The following is a 27,653-nucleotide window of genomic DNA, read 5'->3' as shown; positions in this document are numbered from 1 at the left end:
GATAGAAGTGGCTATCAGAAATTACAACCTTTGCTATTTGCTTCGTTTCAACTCGGTGTTTTATTTCTTTATTTCAACCCACAAAGTTTGGATGTCGAGGTGGAGGGGAGGGTGAGCATACTGGAATCACTGTCTGTCAGCAATGATCTCCATGAACATTTAATTTTATACGCATCATCATAATGTATAAAACATAATATTTCAAGATGTTCTCATCAATATTTACAAAGTTGGCCCTATGAATTTCGGTGCTTACAACACATTTTCACATGTAACCAAAAGCATGAGGTATTTTGGACGTATACATTCAAGTTACTAACATGATATATTATGTTGAAATTATATTTCTGTTTAATTCAGCTGTTTCAGAGTAGTTCAGTCTCCCTTTGTTGGTAGCTCAAGTACTCTTAATCTTGGGTTGTATCAGTGTTAATACCACACGTGCCAGTGCATACAAGACCACATCCCTACATGTAATGATGGGTTTCCATGGACATGTGCTGGACCAGTAGTTCTTTGGACGGTGGGAATTACATACATACACTAGCTTCCCTGTAATTTTCACATGCATGAAGAGCAAACAGACAAGAATTTTTATTGATGGGGTAGAAAAATAATAGAGTTAAATACAGTCCAGAGTCATGACATTCAAAAATAATGAATAAGCAACTACATGATCATGGAAACACAGCATAATCCACACATTCTATGATGGGTGTCTGTGGCTCCTTGTGCACAATTCCTACTCCAGTCATAGAAAGACACAATATTTATGCACTCACGGGGATTTCTTCTGTTATTTATTTGACTGATGTTTTATGCTGTACTCAAAAATATATCACTCATACAACAGTGGCCATCATTAAGATGGGAGGAAACCAGGCAGAACCCGGGAGAATCCCACAATCATCCACAGGTTGCTGGCAAAGGAAGCCAGCATGAGCTGGACTTGAACTCACAACCACAACATTGGTGAGAGGCTCCTTGGTTATTGCGCAGTCCCTTGCATGCTAACCCCATCGGCCCCAATTCTTCTGTCTACAAAGCCCTAAGATGGCAAAACTAAATAATCAGTGTAACTGAATGGAAAAAAATATGATTTGATATGATTAGTATTGTACCGAGAAGTTTCTCATAACAGGAGTCTTGACTGGGTGCCAGAAATTTGACTGTAGTGCAAAATAAACATAAACTGCCTGGTGGCAGGTACGTTACCTGACAACCTTTAAGTCAAATTAACCAGCGAGTATTCTTAACATTTGCAGTCACTCTTGCATTTTGTACGCACTTTTCAAAGGAATATCACATTTGAACACCTGGAATAACTTTGAAATATAGAATTTCATTTTAATTAGTGGTATCCTATATACAAGTGGTACATGTATTTAAATTTCACTGAATTTAAATTCTCACATCCTGTTTACTGTAGAAGAATCTTCTTGTACACTGAGCATTTTTCCATTCCTCATTTTAGAAGGTATCTTACACTGTACAGCACATGTGCAAAGAGTTCCTCATATTCACCATTAGAATGTGCCAGAGTGATTCAAGCATGTGTCCTATAAAGAAAACACACCTGCATCATGTAAAGTTTTTTACGGACATTGTCATGATTCACTATCCGGAATTGCACGCAATAGCAATGATACACCAGGAGTTCATATCAGGGATTCATTCCCTACCTCGGTATGTTCAGAACACTACGATATCACTTAAATGCACAGCAGAGCACAGTCCAGTGCAGCACATACAGTACAGTACATGCTTCAGTCCACATGTATACTGTCCTGCACAAATAATGTCACATAAAATACTGATTGAAACCAAAAGTGAATGTTCCTTTTGACCTCTGTGGTACTGAATGCTTCTAGCTTGTATTCATACTGTTTATATTTTCGCCTGCAAAAAAGACATCTTTTTCTCTCAAAATCTGTGTGACAATTTGGGACATCCCAGGTGCTTCATGTGCTCCCAGCTATCATAAGCAGATACAGTCATAACTGTGCTACAGCTTTCACACCTATCTTTTCATCCAAAAGTCTGAAAATATCACTTCCTCAGTCATGTAAAAAACATGCTTCTTCACGAGTACATAATGTCTCGTTACAATAATGCACACATCCAGGTATTTATCATTTGAGTGACACATCAGCAATCACATGTTCACAGTACTCATTTGCTTTATGTCAGGGAAGCAACACATCTATCCTCCTGCTTCAGCACAAATCACACATGACGGTAACAGTAAGAATACACAGCGGGCGCAATCTAATTCTGAGGCACCCATAGCGGCACACTTGGGGGAGCTGTCTGAAATTGGGGAGGGGGTGTGGCCTGCTGTGGAGGCGGTTGTCCTGGAAACGGCTGCATGATCTGTTGGTTGTGTCCATTAAAATGAGATGGGTGAGGAGGTTGGGTTTGGATCTGCTGGAGAGGCTGGCCTGGGTTAAACTGATGCTGTTCAGGAATACCGCGCTGCACAAACTGGCCTGTGGAGTGGGTGGGAGACAACTGTTGGAAGTGGGTGGGGTGCTGAGATGTGGGCGGTGCCATATGGAACTGCTGGAACTGTGGTTGTAAGGGTTGAGGAGGCTGAGGGAAAGGCTGCTGGGGTGGCCCCTGGCCAATTTGCTGCTGGATGTAGAGCTGGGGTGGAGGATGGGACTGCTGAGGCTGTAGCTGACCTGGGAATTGCTCTAAGTGTGGAGGAGGGTGCTGGAATTGTGCCTGCTGGGGCTGAACAGGCAACTGCTGTATAGGCTGAGCAAAGCTGGTCTGGGGATTAATCCCTCCTGGTGGACTGCCAGAGAACTGCACCATGTGATGAGGACCTTTGGAGGGGTCACGTTGGCTAGGCGAGTTACCTCCCCCTTCTTCATCCACTTCATCATCAGATCCATACACTGGAACGAAAATACACAACCACATTGACTGAAGGGCAGCCTATACAACAATTTAGTTAGTGTGTACTAACACTTCCAGCCCTTTATGGAGTATAAACAAGCAGTTTACTTCTACAATCAAATTCATGGTCTTTTTGTGCAAGGCAACTTTTATTTGGCACCTATATCAATACATTTTATATACATTTACCTATTTACCTATTCAAAGACTGAATGTTTTACCTGCAACCTCTCCCAGAGCACCTTTTACTCTTTTCCTCTCTGGCTCCCCATTTGCTCTTTTGTTACCTGCAATTGTGAAGTCACAACACATACACAACAGTAAACTAAGAAAAACCCTAAAACTTTTCAGCATTAGCTTGATAGATTTTTTGGCACTACTGGTACACTACATTGTGTTCACTGACTGAAAGTATTGTGAAGCTATAACTGTGAATGAAGCTCAAAACCTATGACAGTTCTTCAGTCATTTGTCCATCAAATTTCATTCACATTAATGTTGGAGGGTCGTATCAGCAGAAAAGTTTGTCCAGTGCAACTTCTGCTTTCTCATCCCTCCATAACCTACTCAGAGACAATGTTACAGCCTTAGTTGTACCGTTAACACATTAAAATCTGCTTCTGATGTTTGAAAACAAACCCTTTCAAAACATCAAAGTATATAATGTGTAGCTGATCCGACATTACTTAGTGTAAGTTTAAGTTTGTTCATTCTTGTAAACACTGCCTTCACGCAGTTGATACTGAAGAGGGTTTCTCACTTACCGTGCATGCGTGAGGGTGGGGGAGGCATGAGCTGCTTGTCAATGTCTGGGGGTTTGTCAAGGTTCATCCCTGGAGGGGGTGGGGGAGGTGTCATCAGCATGCCCTGCCCTGGTGGGTGCTCCAAATACACTGGTGACTGTCTGAAAACATGTATTGTATCCACTACAATCTCTGTAAATATTAATAAATTAATAAAGTTCTGTCAAATTTCTCTCCCCTAGCTACAGGTAAATGTAGACTATTAGATCTAAATTACTGCAGCTGTCATGAACAGATCTTAGTGAGGACTGGCCTGGGGCTGTTTGCAAAAAGGGATTGTAAGTTAAAGTTGATTGCAAATCACTAAGATCTCAATCGTAGCCTTAGCTTACACCTGACACCCTCTTGCACGAATGGATCATAAGCTACGATAGTCATAACTTACAATCAGAACTTACAAATTTGGCCTACAATCGTGATAGTAACTTAAAAAATCTCCAACCACCTGACAATTCCTTTGTGCAAGCGGCTCAACTTATTTTTACAATCAATTGTAGGGCCTACCATCGATTATAGCTATGATCTCTTTGTGCAAGCTGGAGGTAAGCCGCACACTGATCTTACCTTTCCTCTAGCTGCACCTGTTGAGGAGGAACACCCTGCACCTGTTGAGGAGGAACACCTTGCAGCTGGAGGCTGATGGTTTGGCCCGGCTGAAGAGGCTGTGGGAGAGGCGGCCCGGATGTCACCAGATTGGTTAAGTGTGGTGGGCCATGCTGTAACATACATACAGCTCAGAATTATGTTCATGTTTTAAAACTCAAACCCATGACACGACAATCTCAAGATGACATGAGGTAGAATTTTGACAACTCCACCTTCACATATGATATACAAAGAAGACTTTTATCCATATGAATAAACATTTCTGGAGTTTTCAATGAAAACAATTTGTTGTCTAAACAATTTTAAAACAAAACAAATCCATTTCATATATATTACATACATAAGGAACGGTAAAGTATTGACAGGAACAGAGAAAATGGCACATCAGTAGCAAAGGTCATACATAAGCAACAAGGGTTCCATGAGTGGTATAGGTTCCGTGAATAGAAAGTCCTGCAATAGCAGTAAATATCCTGTGAGAAGCAAATGGTCTCTGCGAGCTGGAATGGTTGTGTCTGAGCTGGAATGGTTGTGTGTGAGCCAGAAGGCTGTGTGTGAGCTGGAACGATTGTGTGTGAGCTGGAACAATTGTGTGTGAGCTGGAACAGTTGTGTGTGAGCTGGAATGGTTGTGTGTGAACTGTAATGGTTGTGTGTGAGCTAAAATGGTTGTGTGTGAGCTACAATGGTTGTGTGTGAGCCAGAAGAGTTTTATGTGAGCTGGAACGGTTGTGTGTGAGCTGGAATGGTTGTCTGTGAGCTGGAATGGTTGTCTGTGAACTGGGACTGTTCTGTATAAGCTGTAATGGTTGTATCTGAGCTGGAACGGTTCTGTGTGAGATAGAATAGTTCTGTGTGAGTTGTAACGGTTCTGTGTGAACTGGGACGGTTCTGTGTGAGCTAGAACGGTTCTGTGAGAGCTGGAATGGTTTTGTTTGAGCTGGAATGGTTCTGTATGAAGTGTGACGGTTCTGTATGAGCTGTAACAGTTTTGTGTCTGAGCTGGAACGGTTCTGTGTGAGCTGGACCGGTTCTGTGTGACCAGTAGAGTCTATTGATGTTACAAAATCTACCTTACCTGGTATCCCAGAAGGTTCTCTGGCACCTTGTCTTCCTCCTTCTCTTCTCTGAAGCGTCGTTTCTGTGGCTGGTTGGGCTCTTCCTGCCCTGTGACAGGAGCCCCATACGTATGCCCAGATGATGATACTGTGTAGCCTCCTGTGGACACGGAGGTCATCACTGGGGGGCCTGACATCGACACTGGCTGACCGATACTGTTTGGGGGAATCTGACGACAACAAAGCAAATATTCAAGTACAAGTAGTGTAAACAATGTATGATTATTAACAGTTTGGGCATACAAATGAGCCCAGAACTGGACAACACCAATACACACATATGATTTCATGATATTACCAGGTTGGCACAAATTCTAGTCTCAGTACAGAATTTATCTTTCTTGTAAACCCGTGATGGTTGTGTGAAGGCCGTTTGCACACTCTCCTGTGAGGAAGGTTGTAGGAGCTAAGATCGGAATCTGGCTCTAATGTATCATACGCCAACCATTCGCATTTCCTCCTGTCAGGACGGGCGTAGGAGCTAAGGTTGGTATCAGGCTCTAGTGTATCTTATGCCGACCATTCGCAAATCCTGTCAGGACGGGCGTAGGAGCTAAGGTTGGGATCTGGCTCTAGTGTATCTTACGCCAACCATTCGCAAATCCTGTCAGGACGGGCGTAGGAGCTAAGGTTGGGATCTGGCTCTAGTGTATCATATGCTGAGCATCTGCATATCCTCCCGTCAGGACGGGCGTAGGAGCTAAGGTTGGGATCTGGCTCTAGCGTATCATATGCTGAGCATCTGCATATCCTCCCGTCAGGACGGGCGTAGGGGCTAAGGTTGGGATCTGGCTCTAGTGTATCATATGCTGAGCATCTGCACATCCTCCCGTCAGGACGGGCGTAGGGGCTAAGGTTGGGATCTGGCTCTAGTGTATCATATGCTGAGCATCTGCACATCCTCCTGTCAGGACGGGCGTAGGAGCTAAGGTTGGGATCTGGCTCTAGTGTATCATATGCTGAGCATCTGCACATCCTCCTGTCAGGACGGGCGCAGGAGCTAAGGTTGGGATCTGGCTCTAGTGTATCATATGCTGAGCATCTGCACATCCTCCTGTCAGGACGGGCGTAGGGGCTAAGGTTGGGATCTGGCTCTAGTGTATCATATGCTGAGCATCTGCACATCCTCCTGTCAGGACGGGCGCAGGAGCTAAGGTTGGTATCTGGCTCTAGTGTATCATATGCCGACCATTCGCAAATCCTGTCAGGACGGGCGTAGGAGCTAAGGTTGGGATCTGGCTCCAGTTTATCATATGCCGACATTCACATATCCTCCTGTCAGGGCGGGTGTAGGAGGTATGGTTAGGATATGGCTGTAGTTAATCATGTGCCACCCGGCTGTAGTATATCACAAAAACAACATTACACTCATGTAACTGTGCTTTATCTGTATGTAAAACTTGAGGTCATTACATGAAATACTTTGTATGACCACCCTTGACTTTTACCACAACACTCAACAGACCAGGACATTGAACATTCAATGTTAAAATAGGATTTAAATTTATAAAGCATAATAAAACTGCATTTATCCAAGTAAGTTATGAACATCCCCTAATGTCAGAAATTATTATTTCAAAGGCAAGATTAGATCAGACTGTTATCATCTGCTTTAACCCTAATATAACACACAAGCAGCAGATGCTGTACAGAGGAGCAAACAATCAGTCCTCACCTGAGCAAAGAAGGTCTGCACTGGCTGTTGTTGTTGCACTGGCTGGAGCGTGGCCTGAGACACAAGTTGCATACCAGGTGGGACAGTCACCCCATGAGGAGGTGTCATCTGTGTGACTAGTGGGCCAGACATGCTGACCTGGGCCACTGGTGGCCCTATCCCCATAGACTGCGGCTGGCCCATGAGTACATGGCCAGGTGGAGGTGGCCCAGACAGATTAACACCTGTGGGAAGAAAGGATGGCACATTTACAATTCGCCTTAAAACAACTACAATTACACAATATTAACACATAGCAAGTGTTCTCAGAAAATGAAGCATGTTCTCAAAATATCTAGTTTGCTTTTAGGTAGCTTATAACAACTGACCTAACATACATTTAATTTTGAAACATTTACAGTACTGTAACATGTACATGTACCCTTCTGGATGTAAATATTTAACATTTTACAGCACAAGAAATTTATTACATAACATACATATATTTTTTGGATGACAGCTATAATATGAAAATGAGAGGTCATTAACTCTGACAAAGAATGACCAGGACTAGCCTGTTTGCTTCAAACTTGTTGTAGCACTCAAAAAAAAACTCTGGTTGATCACGGGTGTTTTCTTGTAATAAGACCTGATTGGCACAGCCACAGCCTAGTTCACTAGCTCTTCACCAGTGAAGTCTGTCGCTAGGTCCTGCTGGCACCACCCATAATTCTGAATGCTCTAAAAGAAGTGACATTCTAGAGCACAAAACATTTACAGTGGTCAACCATGAAAAACTCCAAGCCTCAGCCTGGAAAACAGATTTACACATGTGATGACCCCTGAACCAGTGCTTGAGATGGTCCTATAAATGCAGAGAGATAGCATCTTAACTATGATCCTTACTAGGCAGTAATTCACCTAACAAAGCACAACTGACCTGGTCCTGATGTTACCATAGGAGCGGGTATAGAGGACAGCAGCAATTGTGAGCCTCCATCACTGTTAGTGGGAGCTGAAATATAAGTAGCCTTTGTAAAACTAAATAGCTTGTCTTACTTGGCCTCCATTTCTTAAAGTTGTACATGCACCTCATCATATCTTAATGACTACCATTCTCACATTTCCCTCATGTACATGTAATAAAGTCAGTATTGCTGAAGATAAGATGCAAGGATGATCTTGTGCAGCTGGTGATCTGATAATTTTAGAAGTGTGAGTGAAATACTCTTGAGAATATGTTTGAACATCAATTATATAAATGTTACAGATTCATACCTAACCACATTCAAATGCATTAAGCCTTAATCATTCCTTCATATGCTTTTAATTAATTTGTTTATTTGATTGGTGTTTTACGCTGTACTAAACAGTATTTCACTAATATGTATACGACAGCGGCCAGCATTATGGTGGGAGGAAACCAGGCAGATGAAACAGACGTTGACATACATCAAACAGCCTTGAGTTTCAAATGTACGTGTGTATCCCACACTCTAGAATTCATGTTTTTTTTCACCCTTCTAACCATACCAAGCACAGATATATTGTGGGAAATTCAGAAAAATTGTAGTGGACTCACACCTTTGTAAAGCGACACATACTTGTTAGCTGGCATTATTTCCATGCTTGGAAATGCACTTTTCATCACATTATTCCACATGTATAACCATATCAATTTCTATAAACTATACACGTACTTGTATTTCGTACAAGTGCCCAAAATTTATTTATCTGATTGGTGTTTTACACCATACTCAAGAATATTTCACTTACATGACGCCGGCCAGTATTATGCTGGGTGGAAACGGGCAGAGCCCGGAGGAAACCCATGACTGTCTGCAGGTTGCTGCAGGCCTTTAAGTGCCCAAAATGAACTCCTGCTAAATTCCAAGGGAACTTTCAGGAGATGCTTGTGCACAGGCACTTTGTGTTTATGTGCATCTGTATTTCCCATGAATGATAGATAGGAGGATGTATGTAGGTCTGTATGTAGCCTGCAAGCTGAGCTATGCAACTGCAGGATGTTCAACTGACCACTCACTGTAGGAGGTGAGTATCTGTGGTATAGTCATCTTCAAAACAACCACATTCTTTACCTCCACATAAAAATATACATTATGTCAAGCAATCGAGCGCGAGTTATGAATGAAATGCCTTAAAATACATGTAGCTGTTGTAGAAGGGCCTAATGCAGTCTCTGAAAGGTGTACTACCAGTGGCCAAGATCAAAAGTAGCCAAATGCTAATTTTATAAGGCATTATTAGATCCTCATTGGATCATCTGGTAATTTTCAAATTATAGCTGCAAAATATACTAAATTTGGAACATTTTGTATTAATGACAAAATGAAGGCAATTCCTGCAAAAACTGAAATGCTAATGGAATTATCAAGATTCAAATTTTTGTCTCCTTGTGCAATAACTTTTCTGCTTCTAAACCTCACTATTATACATGTATATGCTAGATCATGAACACTAAAGTAAAATATTCCTGTTGGCTTTGCATGCTTTTTTCATTATGTAAAAGGCATGTGGGTGGGAAGGGCAGAGAAAAGCTTGATTGGGCACTACATGTATATACATGATCATAACCATGGTGGATTGCTGGTCAGAGGTAAATCAGGCAGAGTAGCAAACTATTAAGTTACACTATACCTGGTGATATAAAGGTGGGAGGAGCCATGGAGCTGACAGTGGGTATCGTTGTCGAGAAGACCATTGTCGAAATAGATGAGTTAGGGAGCATTCCTGGGCCAGCATGTACATCTGACAAAATAAAATAATCAATGTCAGTGTTCATCCAAACCTGAAGTCAAAACGAGTTAATTCTGAAAAAGAACTGCATATACTTACATGCATATACAGTGCATGTACTTAGATATGTGCACTACTTACTATTGTACCGGCCCGGATAGCACAGTTGGTAGAGCATCTGCTTCGGGACCGGTAGATCCAGGATCAATCCTTGATCGAGTCACACCTAAGACTTTAAAAGAGGAAGTTGTAACTTCCTTGCTTGGCGTTCAGCATGAAGGGGATAGTGCAATGACTGGTTGACCCGTATCAGTATAATGGCTCGGGCGGGGCAGCTTACTTGCCTTCGGTAAGTCGTCTCATTGAAGCAGCACTAGATAAAAAAGCGGTGGAAATCCGTCCTGCTACAAGCAGGCACATTACACGTACATGCACCCTAAGGATTCCTTCGTCGTCACATGACTGAAAAATTGTTGAGTACGACATTAAACCCCAAGCACTCACTCACTTACTATTGTAGACAGGGCAGCAAATGTTTCTTGGCATCTGTATTCTAATGATGCCAGAAGGAGAAAAACTGAATGGAGTAACAGAAAGAATCTTCATGGACAATGTAAGTACTCAAACAACTGCAGGTTGGTTACAACTGCACACTGACCTTGTAAATGTTGCACATTTGGCTGTGCGAGTGATGTGAATGTTGTCATCCCTGGCTGCTGAGGAGGTAACATGCCTGGAGCAACTGAGGCTGTAGAGAGAAACAACAAACAATAACAGAACAGACTCACAGTGCTGAGGATAACAGCTTACATGTAGGTGACAATGTGAAGAACTGTACAAGTCTGAAAGGCAAGAAAACGCTACAGCGGCATCATCCCATGTTTGGGTTCTCTGCTAAAATCTCACTGCCTTTTCTTCTAGCACTGAAACACAAAATTAACAGCAAACCCTGAAAATGATGCTAAAAAAGAATTATGGCTGTTAGGTAGCTGGAGAAAGTCTATTTCGCAACCTGGAGGAGAGCAACCATAAATATCCACAAGGAAAGCTGCCATCAAAACTTACCATTTTAGGAATAACCTCTCCTGAAGATACATGTACATGTATGTTCAGTTTTCTTAATCCAACCCATTCATTTGTAAATCAATGTGTGACATATTTGTGTACTAAACACAAAATGAAATATCCAAACAAAACCACAACAACTACAACAAACGTAGTAATTAAAACTACAATCCTTATAACCTCAGTCATTCCATGCAGCAAACTTCGTTGGCAGCTCACTTCATGCCCAGACAGCAATACTGACATATCACCTGCCCTAATACTGCAAAGAAAAAGGCACTGCTTCTGTTACTTGGGAAGAAACGACATAGTCCACCTAGACAGAGGCAAAAGCAGAAGCTCCTGGCGAGGTTTCATAGCAATATGGGCCACATAATCTCTGTTTAATAAAGCAATGGCAATATTAATGAGTTTAACTCTGCACATCCATCATTACTACAACATTCTTTGTTTTTGTAGTATCAAAACAAGTACAGAAAATACTGCTAAATATAACAATAAATGTATTACATTCATAAATTAACTCTTGCAGCAACATTACTACAAATATTTATAAAATATGTTAAAAGAACAAACCAGAAATCCACATCAAATGAAATAAAACATCAAGACATTTCAAATAAAGTGTATAATTGCCAATATACGTGTATAAAGATTAACACGAAACAAAACTCATTCACTTCCATCTCTTTCTTAATAAATATTCTCCAGAAATGGACTGACTTCCTTACTACGGACAGCTGAAACAAGAATGTACGTTTTATATACGTTAATTTACTGACATTTATATGTATTATGAAATGGTTGTTAAATTAGTCTATCAGATTAACTGCCAGGCAAGAGTTATGTCCTAACTAATCTGTAAATAAATAAATAAATAAATAAATAAATGAAGAAATCAGTACAAAAAAAAAATAATTATATACTGGTCTATATAAAAATAAATTAATAAAATATTCTTGAGAGATTTATTTATTTCATTGGTGTTTTACGCCATACTCAAGAACATTTCACTTACATGACGGCGGATTCTTAAGAGAAGTAACATGTGTAATATTAATTAATAATGTACTCTTACATGTAATGGTTTCCATTCTCCTTATTTGTTCTGAACGATACTCGAAAAGTTTGACTCACAGGTCTGTGGGATTGCCATAGTGAACATGTGGAAAATGACAGACTCACCTGAACAGAGCAAATCTCCCACAAACAGCAAATGTCCTCAGATCAGGGATAAACGGTAACAACTACCAACATGTACCTACATGTACAGAGTATTTACCTTCTCTTTTGATCTTTCTACAGAATGCACATAAGCCTACAGGCCAACAAAATCAAATTTACATCCTGGTAAAAACTCCACTCCACTCCACAATAAATAAAATCTGGTGCTCATATCAAATGCAGATTTTAGGTCACGGTATATCATCTGTCTGTACCCTCTTTTTACCATGAAAACCAGTCCTCAATGCAAATTTGCAGGATGAAAAGTGCTAAAAAGAGCACAACGTAATGCTGAAAATTCAACAGCAGAAAAAACTGAATTCCTGAACTGTTGTTTCTCACATTTTCAGTTCCCATAAATAAATGTCTGCTTTTGCAACACGTGACTTGAAGAACAGATAAAACAAAAATTTTAGCTGTGCTTTCTGAGGTGTGTAAAATCATTCCTACATTATAAATTATCAGTGGTGTCACTTTCGGAACCTGGACATTTATAATTTGCCCCAATAGTACAGACACTGTACCCTTTATGGAAATGAAAGATTGTTGTTCAGCTTCTGGTACAAACACAAGGATTGTACTGGACGTAATTCAGGCAAACGTACTATATTTAGGGGTGATACCAGAATAACAGCTAATCTAATGTCACTTTAACTTTCTCTACAGTGTATGTTATACTGACTGATAGTTTTCCTTTATTTTTAACAACTTCCCTTGACAACAGTAAATGGATCCCTAACCTGCTGGACATGGTCATTAAGTGTCTGTGAATATACTAGGTACTTGTCAAAAAGTGGACAAGAATTTGAGAGGTGGGACATTCGTGAGAAATGTGACACTGTGGGAAATGGGAGAGTTAGCGAGAGACAGAGGTGTGGAAAGTGGGTAAAAATGGGAATGGTGGAAGATGTAAAGTTAGTGAGAGACACAGATGTGGGAGGTAGATGACAAGGCGTTCAGAGAATACCCGTTGCCCAAATGATTGACCAGTAACTCCTCAAAACTGCACCATGTTTAAGTCATGTGATACTATTAGTTACGTGGGGACTCGGTGATAGGATACGTAAATATATGGTGTCAATAATCCTCACATTGGGCGACGCATCAGCCAAGCCCGATAAGTTTAAATACTGACCTCTGAACCACAAAGAAGTAGAATCATCACATGACACCATCATATACAGATATTATTCTCTAATTATACACGGCTAAGATCTTGCCATTACATGAAGAAGAAAGACCAAAATTATTATACTGTCACTGTTTATTGTATGCATAAGGATTGAAGGCCAGTGACTCCATATGTTATGGAGTTGTAAATCATTGTGATGGTAAAAGACATTATGGGGAGTTAGTGTACAACTTTACCACAGAGGTCTTTGATATGCAAATCACGAACTGCATTTGGCAATCCATGCAGTATGGGAGGCAATTGTAACCCTGCGAATGGCTGAGCAAAATGTTGAGCTATGAGGTAAATGACCTGCTTGGTCTTTGATATGCAAATCGCTACCGATGATTGGCTATCTGTGTACTATGGGTGGCCACTGCAAACCTATGATTGGCCAAAAAATTTCACAAAACTGGACACCAACACCGACAGCATCGGATCCCCTTCTCACAATATAGCTCCTTAGTTTATAAGGCGAGCCAAAAATGGGCCTGGTGGAACATAGGGAGGTTGTGAGAAACACAGGTGTGGAAGGTGGGCAAAAGTGGGACTCAAGGGAAATGGGTAGTACGGAAAAAATACTGGCAGTTGTGGAGCTTTACAATGTATTCAGAAAGAGATATGGCAGAAGAAATGTGACTTGGTGTAAGATTGACAGTTTAGTATAGCGAGAAATGGGACTTGTTAGGAGATAAGTAGGATTGATTTGATTTAATTGTTGTTTCAACATCAGAGTAAAGAATTTTTCACTTATATGGATGAAGGAACCAGAGAAGTGGACATGGTAGATGTGAAGTTAAGAAATAGACATGGTCAGAGAGGGGAAGCTGGTGAGAAAGAAACATGGTGGGAGAGGCGAAGCTGGTGAGACAGATATGGTCGGAGAAGGAAGCGAGTGAGAAAGACACATGGTGGGAGAGGGGAAGTTGGTGAGACAAAACATGGTTGGAGAAGTGATGTGGTGAAAAACAGGCATGGCGAGAGAGGAAGTTGGTTAGACAGACTTTGTGAAAGGGAAGCTGATGAAAAAGAGATATGGTGAGAGACGAGAAGTTGTTGAGACAGACATGGTTGGAGAAGTGAAGTCAGTGAGAAATAGACACAGTGGGGGAGGGGGGGAGGGGAGGGAGAGTTGGTGAGATGGACATAGTCAGAGAAGGAAGTTGGTGAGAAATATACATAGTGGAAGAGGGGAAGATGATGAGATGGACATAATAAGAGAAAGGACATTGGTGAGACAGATATGATTAGAGAAAGGAAATTTAGAAACAGATGGTCGGAGAAGGGAAGTTGATAAAAAAGAGACATGATGGGAATGGGAAGTTGCGAAGATGTGCATGGTCGAAGAAGGGAAGTTGGTGAGACAGACATGGATAATGGAAGTTGTGAGACAGAGATATGGTGGGAGAGAGAAAGTTGGTGAGACAGACATGGATGATGGAAGTTGTGAGACAGAGATATGGTGGGACAGAGAAAGTTGGTGGGACAGACATGGATAATGGAAGTTGTGAGACAGAGATATGGTGGGAGAGAGCAAGTTGATGAGACAGACATGGTTGGAGAAGAGGAGTTGGTTAAAAATAGGCATGGTGAGAGAGGGCAATGTGGGAAAGGGTATATGCTAATGGAAGAGAAAGCTGGGGATTAACTTTATGATGGGAGTAGATAGAATATTAAAAAAATTTTGCAGAAGTAATGAAGAAGCAAGTTTTTAAAAAGTTCAATTAGTAAAAATTAGTAAAAAAAAAGTGAAAAAGAGAAATACATTTTTTTTTTAAGCGCCATTGTGAAACTGGTGTTAGACAGGTTTTCATTGAAACCAAGGACTTTATACACCCACTCTAATGGTTGTGCAGCAATGAAATAGAAACAAACTTTCAGGTTAAATGTGAAAATCACCAAAAAAAAAAAAAAAATGTCTGACAGTGACTGCTGACCAAAGAACCCAGGCATTTCCACGCCACCTTCTTTGGCATCTTCCGTTTTCTTTGTGAGGGATGGGCTGGAAATAAACAGAAGAGAAGAGGCACAAGAGATTACCGACCTGTAAGGGAAATCAAAGCAGTATGGGTTGATTAGTGACGGACTTACTCGGGTGCTGTATGCCAGCCAGTAAGGTGGCTGTCCCGGCCGAGATTGTTGGAGGCATTGCAGCTATGGCTTGTTGGAACTGAGAGTACTCGTGCTGTACCTAAAACAGAACAAGGTACGACTCAACTTATACACTTCTCCTACACAAGCAATGACCAACTAAACACAGACTGCTGCTCTTATTCATTACCTGGAAGAAACACGCCTGACCCACTACCTAGAAAGCTTGTTGTACATATAGTTACATAACACAAAGAAGACAGAACTAATAAAGCTTTTTTTTTAAATACTTGGTTCCTTGTGAATAGTAAAAAATATAAGACATACAGATGCAACTTATACACGGAAAGGAGAAGCTATATCGCATGTCTTTTTTCGCGTCAGACTGAGGATGTTTCTGTGACAAAAATTTCATGCCTGTACAATACTAGAGAGTCCCATACGCTATAACATTGAAACTTTGCTATAGTTTGAACTGAACAAGTCAATCCTATTAAACTTGTCGTCTCATATTTAGCTGCAATAATATGCTGTCTGTCTGTCTGTCAGTTTGTTGGATTTGAATGTTACGAGGTTATGATGGGGCTAGTGTATAAGGTGACCTCAACTTTTTTGCAGGACTTTGCAGATATTCAAGTCTGTGCTTGTCTGATTTCCAGTTTCTCTTGTCCTAGAAGGTGCAGAATTTGCTTTTCATAGGAGAAATAACATCATCTGAAATGGTATATGTGTCAGGACTCGTATCACCAGCTGTGAAGAAGTGATGTCTCCTTTATGTCTAGTTATAATTTGGTTTCGATTTCTTTCACAACTCGGCCATAGTCACTCATGCCTCACCATTTGCATAGGTCTGCAAAATATACCCAAAATATCCTTTCAAACATATGACCTCCACATTTCAAATGCCACAATTACAGAATCACAGATGTTTTTCATCTAAGGATTAGAAGAATTCAGACATTGATAAGGACCATTACCAGATTTAATGATTTTTTTAAATGGTATGCTTTCATGAGTGGTTAGGCGGAAATCAAATTATAAGCTGTGGGTAACAAGCTCTGATATGCTGTGACCTCTGTGCTTGTCAGCAGTCTGAAATAAAATGTTACATCATGCATCTAGATTTGGTATAAATTTTTACACAGATTATGGTTGATAAGGTTAAATAAAAGTCTCTTGTGCTAAAACACATGGGTGTTAGAAGGGAAGCTAAACTTCAACTATCCTAAAGGTTTGGTCCACACTGAAATACAATGTTGTATCACTCCACAGTGTCGATTTCAAACGGAAGAAAAAAAACATTTAGTTTAAGCCAAAAATATTGAGCAAATATGACATAAACTATCAAATAAACTGGAAAAAAAAAAGAAAAAAATTTTTTAGATAGGACAGAAATGATGATTTTTTCCTCTTCTCAAGGCACCTGAAAAAAGAACCAAGTTTACAATGCTGTATCAATGAGAAAATATCTGTCAAGCAATAACAGCAAGTTGACTCAACTTACCGTGAGGATAAGATTCTCTGCCAGGTGTTTAGCCTGCTGAAGGCCCATCATGTTAGCATGTCTGCAACAAGAAGCATTTACAGTTAAACAACTGAGAAACTAAACTTTGCAATGTACATACTTTATACTGGACACAAGCTAGAAAAGATTAGGATATGCTGTGATAGTTAACCTACTGTATTTATTAAGTTTCAATTAAAGACAATAAATCATTTTACTGTCATTAAGTCCGAAAAACTGAAGGCCTTAAAAACAGGACAAAAATGACCCTAATTTTGTTAAAAATGGAAGAAAAAGGCCGAAACTCAACGTATCAAAAACAGATAAAGTCTGAAGCTGTAAATGAATGAAAACCACAATTCCTTAAATATGCGAAACTTATGAAATCATTAGGATGGTTTTCAAATTTGATCTGAGGATCCAAACTCAACCTTCACATCAAAATCAGACATCTGAATAAGTTACAGCACAGAAATCAAAGGACTGAGAAACTCAAATTAATATCCTTTCTTTAGCGAAAACATGGGATGTAAGTTTCTGAAAAGATGAAAGGGGAGTAAAGGGTATCTTACTGTAAATGAATATGCATCGGCTCAAATGCCTCCCTGCCTGATGTGGGCTCCAGGAAACCTGAACCTTTCCCTCGTAGTGTCACCTTAGCCCCTGTCTCGCTCTGGATGTGCTGCAGGTAAGAGCCCTGAGCAGATAACAGAATCCACATAAAGTTACATTGATCAATAAGTACAGGTATTTATAGTTCTGTTGAAGTTCAAACAATTTATTTATTTATTTATTTGATTGGTGTTTTACTCCGTACTCAAGATCATTTCACTTATACGATGGCGGCAAGCATTATGGTGGGAGGAAACCGGGCAGGGCCCGGGGGAAACCCACGACCATCCGCAGGTTGCTGTCAGACCTTCCCACGTAGAAGGTCTGGAGACAAAGCCAGCATGAGCTGGACTTGAACTCACAGTGACCGCATTGGTGAGAGGCTCCGGGGTCATTACGCTGCGCTAGCGGGCTAACCAACTGAGCCAGGGAGGCCCCTGAAGTTTAAACAACCAACGGTCGCTGTGAGTTCAAGTCCAGCTCATGCTGGCTTCCTCTCCGGCCGTAAGGGGGAAGGTCTGCCAGCAACCCGAGTATTGCCATGGGTTTCCCCTGGGTTCTGCCCAGTTTCCTCCCACCATAATGCTGGCCGCTGTCGTATAAGTGAAATATTCTTGACCAATCAGACAATAATCAACCAATCACCATTCAGATAAATAGATAAATAAACAAATAAATCAAACAACCAATGCCATACCCAGATACCACAGTGAATGACTTGTACTCATTAATCATACAACCATTTCATGGTTGGAAAAATGGGAATGCACAGAGTAAGCCAGGTGAACTTTGCAGGTCACTGATTACCTTTTTTACACATTTGTTTGACTGGGGTTTAACTTTGCCTTCAACATTATTTCCGTCGCATCACGGAAGTGTCTCACTGTGATAGGCCGGGCTCAATGCTGATAGTCTTTCTTGTGCTGCCTGACTGCAAGGCCATGGTAAAGACACCAGCCACAATAAACTGCGCAACCACATTATACTGATACCAGGCCAACCAAACACTTGGCCTATTCTTCTTATGCTGAGAGCTAAATAAGGTCAAGCCAAGATTATTGTGGCTTTAGATATAATTTGGGATTCATACATGTGACACACAAACTTTCACTATCGATCAAGCTTAATATGCATACCACATTGGTGGATGTCTTCCAACAGCAATGTCAACTGCCTTGGGCATAGTGGAGGCAGTGGGATCTCAAAAATGTCTAAGGATGGGATTAAACCAACACTTTGTGTATCACATCCACATACCACCTACCCCATGTCCTAGTAATTTGTTTTTAACATCAAAATTTGGAGGAGCGTGTTCTAGTCCAATGAACAACTTTTCCTGGACGTAGGCCAGCTAAAACAGAAAAACACATATTAAACAGAAGTTATTATCTGTGCAACGATTTGGTTTGTCAGTGTCTAAAACTTGAATTCAGTAATATGTGAGTCTACTTACATGACAATGTTTAACTGAAGAAACAAGATGAAGATCCAGACTAAAGATACTGATTGTATTTCTATACAAAAACTTTTTCTACCATTCAACCAAAAATTTACCTTATATAGTTTACGCTGTTAACAATTCATACTTCATATAACATACAGGAGTTGTTCACACTTCTAAAATGATCACTCTCCAACAAACAATACATTCCATTTAACAAGTGTGACAAAATCCAGTGGACTTACCCCAGTAGGTTGAGCATTAATTGACATGAGTGGGGGAGGCTGGTTTAACATTGGTGGGCGGGGCCCAGGCACACCCGGAGGAGGAATCGCTGGTGAGAATCGGGTGTTACGAGGTTTCATCCCATTCGTTATGATGTCATTGATTCGCTTCACTGCCACTACAAGGGTAACAAAGTATTTTGCAATAGTTCCAAAAAAATACCCAATTCTGAGGACATACTGAATGCTAGAGAAATATGCATGCATGCACCATGAAACACTGTCTTCGTACGGCCAGAATCAGAATGAGTTTTCAAAGCACTCAAGAGTCATATACAGACAGCCAGATCTCAGCTGAGGTCCCATTTTTGGTCAATCTTATTACATCAACTTTCAATCTAACGACAGCTCCAGTCGGCTGGTTCTTGTTTTGAGTATTTGAGCGTTTGTCAGAAAGGAGGAGTAGAAAGTACATGCTCATCAGTAATGACCAACGGATACAACAGCTGCTCCCACAAATTTCCAAGATATAAAATTTGATAGTGCTTATCTCACTTATCACATTCAACTGTTTTGGACTGTAAACATCAACATTAATAAACGGACAAATATGTGAGATTCAGGCATTGATGTTATTCTTGTTTTCCAGATAGACCATACAGCTGTATTTACCCACAAACAAACAATATACTTTTACCCTCAAGTCAACAGTTGTTTAGAGCAAAAGTGACAAATGTAGTGCACAAGAAGTGCTAAATAAAACTTCCGGTTTTCTTCCACCATAATGCTGGCCGCTGTCACACAAGGGGAAAAAATATTTTTGTGTACAGCATAAACACCAATCAAATAAATGAATAAATAAAACTTCATGGTTTTTCTTACACATGCTTTTATCATCTTAGCTTTCAACTCTTTATTTTCCTTCCCAGCATTACCTGTTGTCACTACACTAAGGCAAATACTTACAATCCACACTGTCTTGAGTTGGACCCTGCACATACAAATATAATGGCCGCTCCCTAAAACATAACAGAAAACCAGAACTGTAAAACAGATATCATGACATCAGAGTAACCTGAAAGGAGTGAGTCTTGGGAAATGCCTTTATCAATAATAGACCAAGCCAATCAAAGAGCTGTCTTATACAACATGGATATAACACACTGCATGTTTATATTAAACATGCATGCTGGACTAAATCAACAGAGAAAACTCTTGAACTCTACATTTTTCTACTTCAACAAAAAAACGATACTAGCAGTGATCTCCTGAAACTGATGCACTGCTTGATGAACTCACAATGACCATTTAATTTGCAAAACGACCTATATGCTGATGGTTTATCTTTAAACTTGTTTTATCAAAATTTTTATCAATCTCATTGTTAATATGCAAATAGATAAATTGTCATATCTAAGATTTGACTAAATTTCAAATGATGTAAGAAAACCATGAAATCTTTATGGTAGATGTACTATGCCTCCAGCCAGCAGCTGTCAACAAATCAACCACACAACTTCTAGTTTCTGAATGCCTACATTCTCTTACATAACATATAATAAATATCATAATAAACAAATACATAAATAATATAATATTAATAAATAACATAACATACTTCAGGAGTGGTATTTTCCACTGTAACATGTCTAGGCTCATTTATGAAGAATCATCATGTCCATTTTTCATTGCTCTCAAGTATTGATAACTGACCAATTTTTACTACATGTAAGTCATACAAACAAATGCCAGTTTGTGACTGGCGAAAAGGAAAACCTGTCATCAGTTCCTGACTTGCCTGTTACATACTACACTAAAAAAACCCATGAGCACTGTTGACCGCTTACTATCATCAAGAACCCATGAAACATGACAGAAGACTAATGTAAAAAAAATGACAGAACACAAATGTAAAAATTCCCATGCGCCGGACTGAGCCCACACATTGTGTGTCAGAAGTTTGCAAAAGTTTACCAATGAGCATCTTGCTGCTCCCCTGGGGTCGCTTGCACAATGGGATCATAAGCATAAGATAATTGTAAATCAGCAAGATGATGATTATAGCCTTAGCTTACAACTAACACTCCTTCATCAAGATACTATAAGGTATGATAGTTATAACTTTCAAATCAGAAATTACAATCGAGTTAACCCTGTTGTAAATGTTTACAGTCGCCCTAAAACTGAGTTAGGTACATGTAGATGCTAGTTAATAATTTTCGACTTGGGTTGCTGTGCAATCTAATTGTCTCAAAAAGATGTCAGGAGAATTTTTCCACATATTGTTGTTCTTATGTGCTGAATTTTTATGATGCAGAACTCTTCTGGAAATGAAGGCAAGAAAAGCTAATGACTGGTATCATTCTCCATATATGCAGGCCCCATTATGTATGAGTCAAATTGGCCTACAATTGTGATCATAACTCTGAAAAGTCACTGTGTCACCTCATAACACCATTGTGTAAGCAGCGTAACTTATTTTATACAATCAATTGTAAAGTCAAATAAAGTCAAAGATTTGCAATACATGACACATGCGACAATGCCACTGTGCAAGCAGGACCTGGACTGCAATTCACCATTCATAAAAACGGCATGTGTAAATTTGAATCAGACAGAAACAAACAATTATTACACTCTTCAATATGTTGTTCAGTGACTTTCCACTAACTATTGCCACCAAATTGGTGAAATATTGCCAGAGTGTCATTAAGCCATACTCAATCATTCTACAAAATACTTATCAGTGGCAATTTCTACAGTTCAGTAACCACCATAAGCAAGGTGATGGCAATTGTTTGAAGTCACGAGTGGCTTTACAGTTTGACTTCCCTTCTCAAATTCAACAACAACAGAAAAGTTTATAATGCACGGCACAGACCACAAATGTAATAGGGTGCGTCCATGACAATTACTATGACTGTATGTTTGTTATCTGAAACAATGCTACAGTATTTATTTCCACTTCTATAAGCCTTTCCTATTATGAGGGGGCAGTTCATTTCCTCAACACCTAATCCCTTTTGACAATTATGCGCATTTCAGTTCCAGTTTTTAACACTGTGGCATCTAATTAATAATGATGTCATTCCATTGCTTGAAAACAATACTTATATCTTATCTTATCTCTGAACTTGCTTACATACCCGGTATTCCTCATACGGTCTTCTGCTGTCATGTACCTTCCTCTTGTAGATACTGCAGCTCCACTTGCCTTGGATATCTGACAGGGAAGCGGAAAGAGTGAGTAAGTGAGTGATTCGGGTTTTAATGTCGTACTTAACAATTTTTCAGTCATATGAAGACGAAGGAGTTCTTAGAGTGTATGTAATGTGCCTCCTTGTTGCAGGACAGATTTCCATCACTCTTTTATCTCATGCTGCTTCACTGAGACAACTTATCAAAGGCAAGTAAGCCACCCCGCCTATGTCATTACACTGTTACCCGTCAACCAGTCATTGTACTATCCCCTTAACGCTGAATGCCAAGCGAGGAAGCTACAACTTAGTCTTTTTTAAGGTCTTAGGTGTGATCAGACCCAGGGTTGACCCTGGATCTACCGCTCCCGAAGGGGATGCTCTACCAACTGTGCTTTTGGGGCCAGTATCAGTTAATCAACACAAGTAAACTTAATACCAAACTCAGGCAAACAATGAAGTGTACCTGTGTTAATATGGATTGTTTCCATACATACTGTACCAGTGAATTATGTTTGAAACTACAGGTAAGTTAGCTATGTTTATTTGTATGTGAGAAACAGTTTGTAAATAAGGATATTGTACAGGTACTTTTTGTTGGTAGAGGCATCTATTTATGCATAGCAAAAGACCTAAAATTCCTTTTCAAAAATTGAATTTTTAAATTAATGGCAATTTAAGGTCATACAATACAATTTTCAGAGCAGAAAATTACATTTTTTCCACTGGGATATCACCCTACATTTCAAACAATCCTCAAAACACCTTTCTAAGATCAACAGAACTCTTAGAATGTTTTAGGCCATCCACCAAGAAACTCACTATAATTAAAGCTGAATGAAACAGAAAAATTGTGTTATATTATCCATATCTGAGTTAAGAGGCAAAGTGAAGAACAAAACTTAAAACTGAAGAATAACTGGTACAGCCTTTCTAGGTTATTTCTGTGTTGCTACTTAAGCTAGTGACAGTACTCAGGATTTTCAGTCTTTCTATGATGAATCCCATTGGCTGCCATAGTACCTAATATAAATAAAACAATTTTGAGTGTAGCTTTGTATACAATCAATCCTATGGTGAATCACATAAGATGATCAGCGTGTCATTATAGATTTAAATGTATACACGTCTAACAAATGTTATGACTGGTGGTTCAGATCTGTGCTAACCTCATCCTGTGTGGATCCTCTTGTCAGCAGATTCCTGCAGCCTATTGGCACGTCATTTATTTCTACCTCAGCCACCATCGGGTTAGCAGGAACTGAAATACCACACTGTAAAAAACACACATGAGCAAAACCATGACAACTGTTAACAATAGCTTTCACATAGACACATGTACGGTCATATTTTTATATTCAAGATCATAAATAGACTACAAGGTAGCAGGAAAAAGGAAAATTTACATACATGTATAACACATAAACTTTAGGGCATACATCATTGTTTATAGGCATTTTTGCGAATTTATCACTGCGTTCCACTTTTCTATACACTGAAATGTTTAGCTTATGGTTTAAAATAAAATCAACTGTGAATCAATTTCTTTGTCACCTCCTCAGTCATTGCAGACTGCTGCAGTCTGCATATAGCTGGTAGCTGCCAACCACCTGTGTACCATGGAAGTCTTTAAACTGGTATACACTGAATCTCAAGATGACACTAACACAAAATGCAGGACCATGCTAACACCAAAATCAATTATCTAGTGCACATGTATTTAACATGGCAGGTATGTGTATTACCTTTACTCTGGAAGCCTGTTGCTGTGAAATTCTTGAGGGTCTTAGCTTGCCTTTAGCTATTAGCATTGCATTCACTCTGGCAGCTGCTTCGGCAGCTGCTTCTAGACTACTTTTAGACAGATGATTTTGAGGATCTTCCCATTTTGTTGCTCTGGTCCTGTCAGAAGAATCAGAAATAAATAACTCAACATTCATAAACGCACATGATTAACATTTTCTGAAAGTCACAACCTGAATTCCGCCTTATAATTCAAAAGTTTCACATATTTACCCATAATCATCTTGTGCATATTCAGCTCTAGGAGTCTGTCTGTCTCAGTTAGTCAAATTTTTGACATTCTATTATTAGCATGGGTCATTCACTCAAATTTCAAATTATCCTATTGTTCTGCTTTGACTAGCGCCGTCAACAGTTCAAAGAAATGTCTATGTGTCCTCTGAAAATCTACAATCCACATACCCTTGTTCGGCCAGGAAAGACAAGGTGCAAACAATTGATGGGAAAGCCTTTCATTTTCTTTTCCTTCCACAACAAGTCGTTTAGATTTGCTGACGGGGGATAATATTGTCATAAAAAAAAAAGTTACGACAAAACAACAGATATGGAGTTCCCAAGGCAACCTTTAGATATGACGATTCTGAATCGATTGTCTTTGAGATTGTTTCCACAGCACACTGATATGAAAAGTTCGGTTCTAGATGAAAATTATGTGACGTGCAAAAATCAGATTCAGCTAGATACTGTGAATGCATAATGATGTGCTCTATTGGACTGCGACCATTTAAGATGCTGCCTCTTCCCCCGAAAATCAGCGAGAACCCATTAGCCAAGTCTATCTGCTTCCTCTATGAAATAGTATTGAGCATGATGTAAAACACCAAGCCAAAAAGAAACGATAGAACGTTTACTCCTGATAAATCCATTGTGCAGATATTGCTCAACATACCTGCTCTGCTTAGTCCTGAGTACAGGCGGTGACTTGTCATTCAAGTAGTTGTGCTGTTTGTTGATCCAAAAGTCTTGCACACAGCTTAATTGGCTGTCATTTTTACTCTGACCAACTATGTCATGGTTTGAAATTACCATTGACTTGTCGGACATGTCCAGCAAACAAATGGTCTTGTCCATCAAAACATATAGGCAGCACGGACAAGTGTCTGGTTGAATGTTTGGCAATGAAAATTTGCGCATACATTAAATTTTGCTACTTTCATCGATTTCCCAAACTGGCCTTGGAGTGGATTCATAGCAAGGCCTTTTATTCATCAGAAAACAACAAACCACTTAAAAACATCATTTCATCGGAAAATCGTGTTTCCATAAAATTTAACAAACTTCCTGTATGAAAATTCCCTTGATATCAAAATTACCCTGTTCCCATAGTTTTTCACTGAGCAAATCGATACAACCTGCCAAGGCTGCATATCGTGACGAGAAGTTCACAGAGACGGAGTGCAACTCTAGGAATATTGTAACTGTTGGCAGCCAAACCAAAAATATTGATCGCTCAAAACAACCCGCCTATTTAAATTCCAGTTTACCAAGCAATCGCCTGATGGACCAATAACCAACCCAAGCAATGAAGCTATTTCAAAACAACGTCTGCAACAACACGACATTTTAAGGAAGGTTAGAAGCAATGAATTGCACTTCATGTAAAAATTATGTTGACCGCAAATAACCCCCTGTCAGTTATTAAAACTGTACCATGTCAAAACTAAAGTACACAGAGCATTTATTCATATATTGGACAACAGCTCAGTGTGGAGAAATTTTGTCCTGTGAGTTGCAAAAATGTTCGGCAACTTTTAGTGATCAACTGGACAATTCTCCTGCTGGCTTTACTTTTAATTTCTATCAATGTATGTCACGCATGATGTAACTTGCCCAAATGTTGTCAGAATGATGCTTTGTGGTAGAGTTGAAAATGTGTATGTCAAGAAAGACAGCCTACTAGGTATCATGGTGAGACTTTTGGATAACCCAACTACTAGAGCAGTAAATTACAGCCTGCACTGAGTGGTATTCCCAAATGGGCCATGCAGCTATGCTGGGCAATGTAGGCACGCCCTATTCATCACAATTAAAAATCCAGGAAGGAAACAGAGAAACTTTGCTGATGGTCTCAGTGATTTGCGATGGAAGAGCCAGCATCTACATCGACCTCATTCATGTCATTACAATACACCAAGACAGTAAAAGATGCACGTACAGTATCCAGGTTCGGCATTCTGCTTGGACATTCTGCAACATCAAGCACTCTCTAATGTTATGTTGGTGTTATTCACATTGCAGATCCAGGGTCAACTGTTAGTGTCTGTTAAATCCCAAGCAATCACTCATTCACCCAGTAAGTGTATGGTAGACCCAAACTCTTTGCTTCACCATTCTCACATGCACTGCATTATTAGCCAGTTCTATATGTTTCAAGTGAGTCAAATCATCAAACAGCGCTTTTTATTTGAATTATGTACAACTTAAATACCACTACGTGATGGATTCTTTGAAAAAACTGACAGTTTTAACATGGAAGGGTCTGTGCCCTCAATCATGCTGGAAGAACATCAGAAAATGTTGATGGTGCACAGTGTCTAATGGTGCACAGTGTCTAATGAAGAGTCTGTGCCCTCAATCATGCTGGCAGAACATCAGAAAGTGTTGATGGTGCACAGTGTCTAATGGTGCACAGTGTCTAATGAAGAGTCTGTGCCCTCAATCATGCTGGCAGAACATCAGAAAGTGTTGATGGTGCACAGTGTCTAATGGTGCACAGTGTCTAATGCTGCTACAATCTGTTCTTTCTGCACATTAATGAATGTATAGGAGTAGTAAAGACGAAGTTGATGCATTTGTTAGTCGTTCATTGCGAAAAGGAGATTCTTCATGAAGACTAAACTATACCACGTGACAGCAACCTAGCCTTTACAACATCCAAGGTTTCCCGCAGTAACTATCTAGGTGACCCCAGTCTGCAATGACTGCTTTCTCATTCAGAACTCGGTCAAAAATTGCGGAACAAAATGTTGTTGTTGTTGTCGGCGTGCATTATTTATCAGTTTTAAGTGTTATGCGGTCGCTGTGCCTTTATTTGGTAGGAACCCAGAGGCCATCACTAACAACGACTTAATATACACCTTTTTTATTCAAAATATAGACCCGAGTTGTCATAATTCGAACAAACTTGTCTCAAACCTACCTGTCTATTGTTTCAGCCATATCTTAGCACGACCGTCATGACGTCACATTCTGATATTGGACCCGTTTGCGACATCATCTCATTGAATTCTGTCGATTTACGGCAGAAGCACATGTTCTGTGGTGGGGGTATTCGCGGGCCGGAATTGCTATAAAAGAATACGCACTTCAAATCGACAATGTTCTAAACACTAAGAAATCAAATATTCACCCTATACCTGGAAGGTTAGTGACGGATTTTTTATCCACTGTGGTTTGCCTGTCACACGAGTAGTAAATCGGAGCTTCTTGCACCCCCACTACCTTAGACGAGTCCATATTAACCCGGAAGAAGGAACTACA

General features: G+C 39.9%; 1 protein-coding gene across 1 annotated transcript; it reads right to left on the bottom strand.

The window, feature by feature from the left end:
* Nucleotides 1–74: 74 nt before the first annotated feature.
* On the bottom strand, nt 75–27,357 carry LOC135473909 (KH homology domain-containing protein 4-like). Its single transcript, XM_064753843.1, has 19 exons — nt 27,313–27,357; nt 24,116–24,272; nt 23,540–23,644; nt 22,320–22,396; nt 20,140–20,192; nt 19,195–19,352; nt 18,773–18,859; nt 17,469–17,593; nt 16,897–16,957; nt 15,393–15,492; nt 10,500–10,589; nt 9,743–9,853; nt 8,025–8,099; nt 7,106–7,329; nt 5,391–5,600; nt 4,272–4,423; nt 3,669–3,808; nt 3,126–3,191; nt 75–2,903 (listed from the first exon to the last, which is right to left on the bottom strand). Exons 1-19 carry the CDS (start codon nt 27,330–27,332, stop codon nt 2,269–2,271), a joined length of 2,646 nt encoding a protein of 881 aa, XP_064609913.1. The 5' UTR covers nt 27,333–27,357; the 3' UTR covers nt 75–2,268.
* Nucleotides 27,358–27,653: the final 296 nt, after the last annotated feature.

This window comes from Liolophura sinensis, chromosome 8 (genome assembly GCF_032854445.1).
Source record: "Liolophura sinensis isolate JHLJ2023 chromosome 8, CUHK_Ljap_v2, whole genome shotgun sequence".
NCBI lineage: Eukaryota > Metazoa > Mollusca > Polyplacophora > Chitonida > Chitonidae > Liolophura > Liolophura sinensis.
The sequence above is the reverse complement of the archived record's forward strand: the minus strand, read 5'-3'. Positions and strand labels throughout refer to the sequence as shown.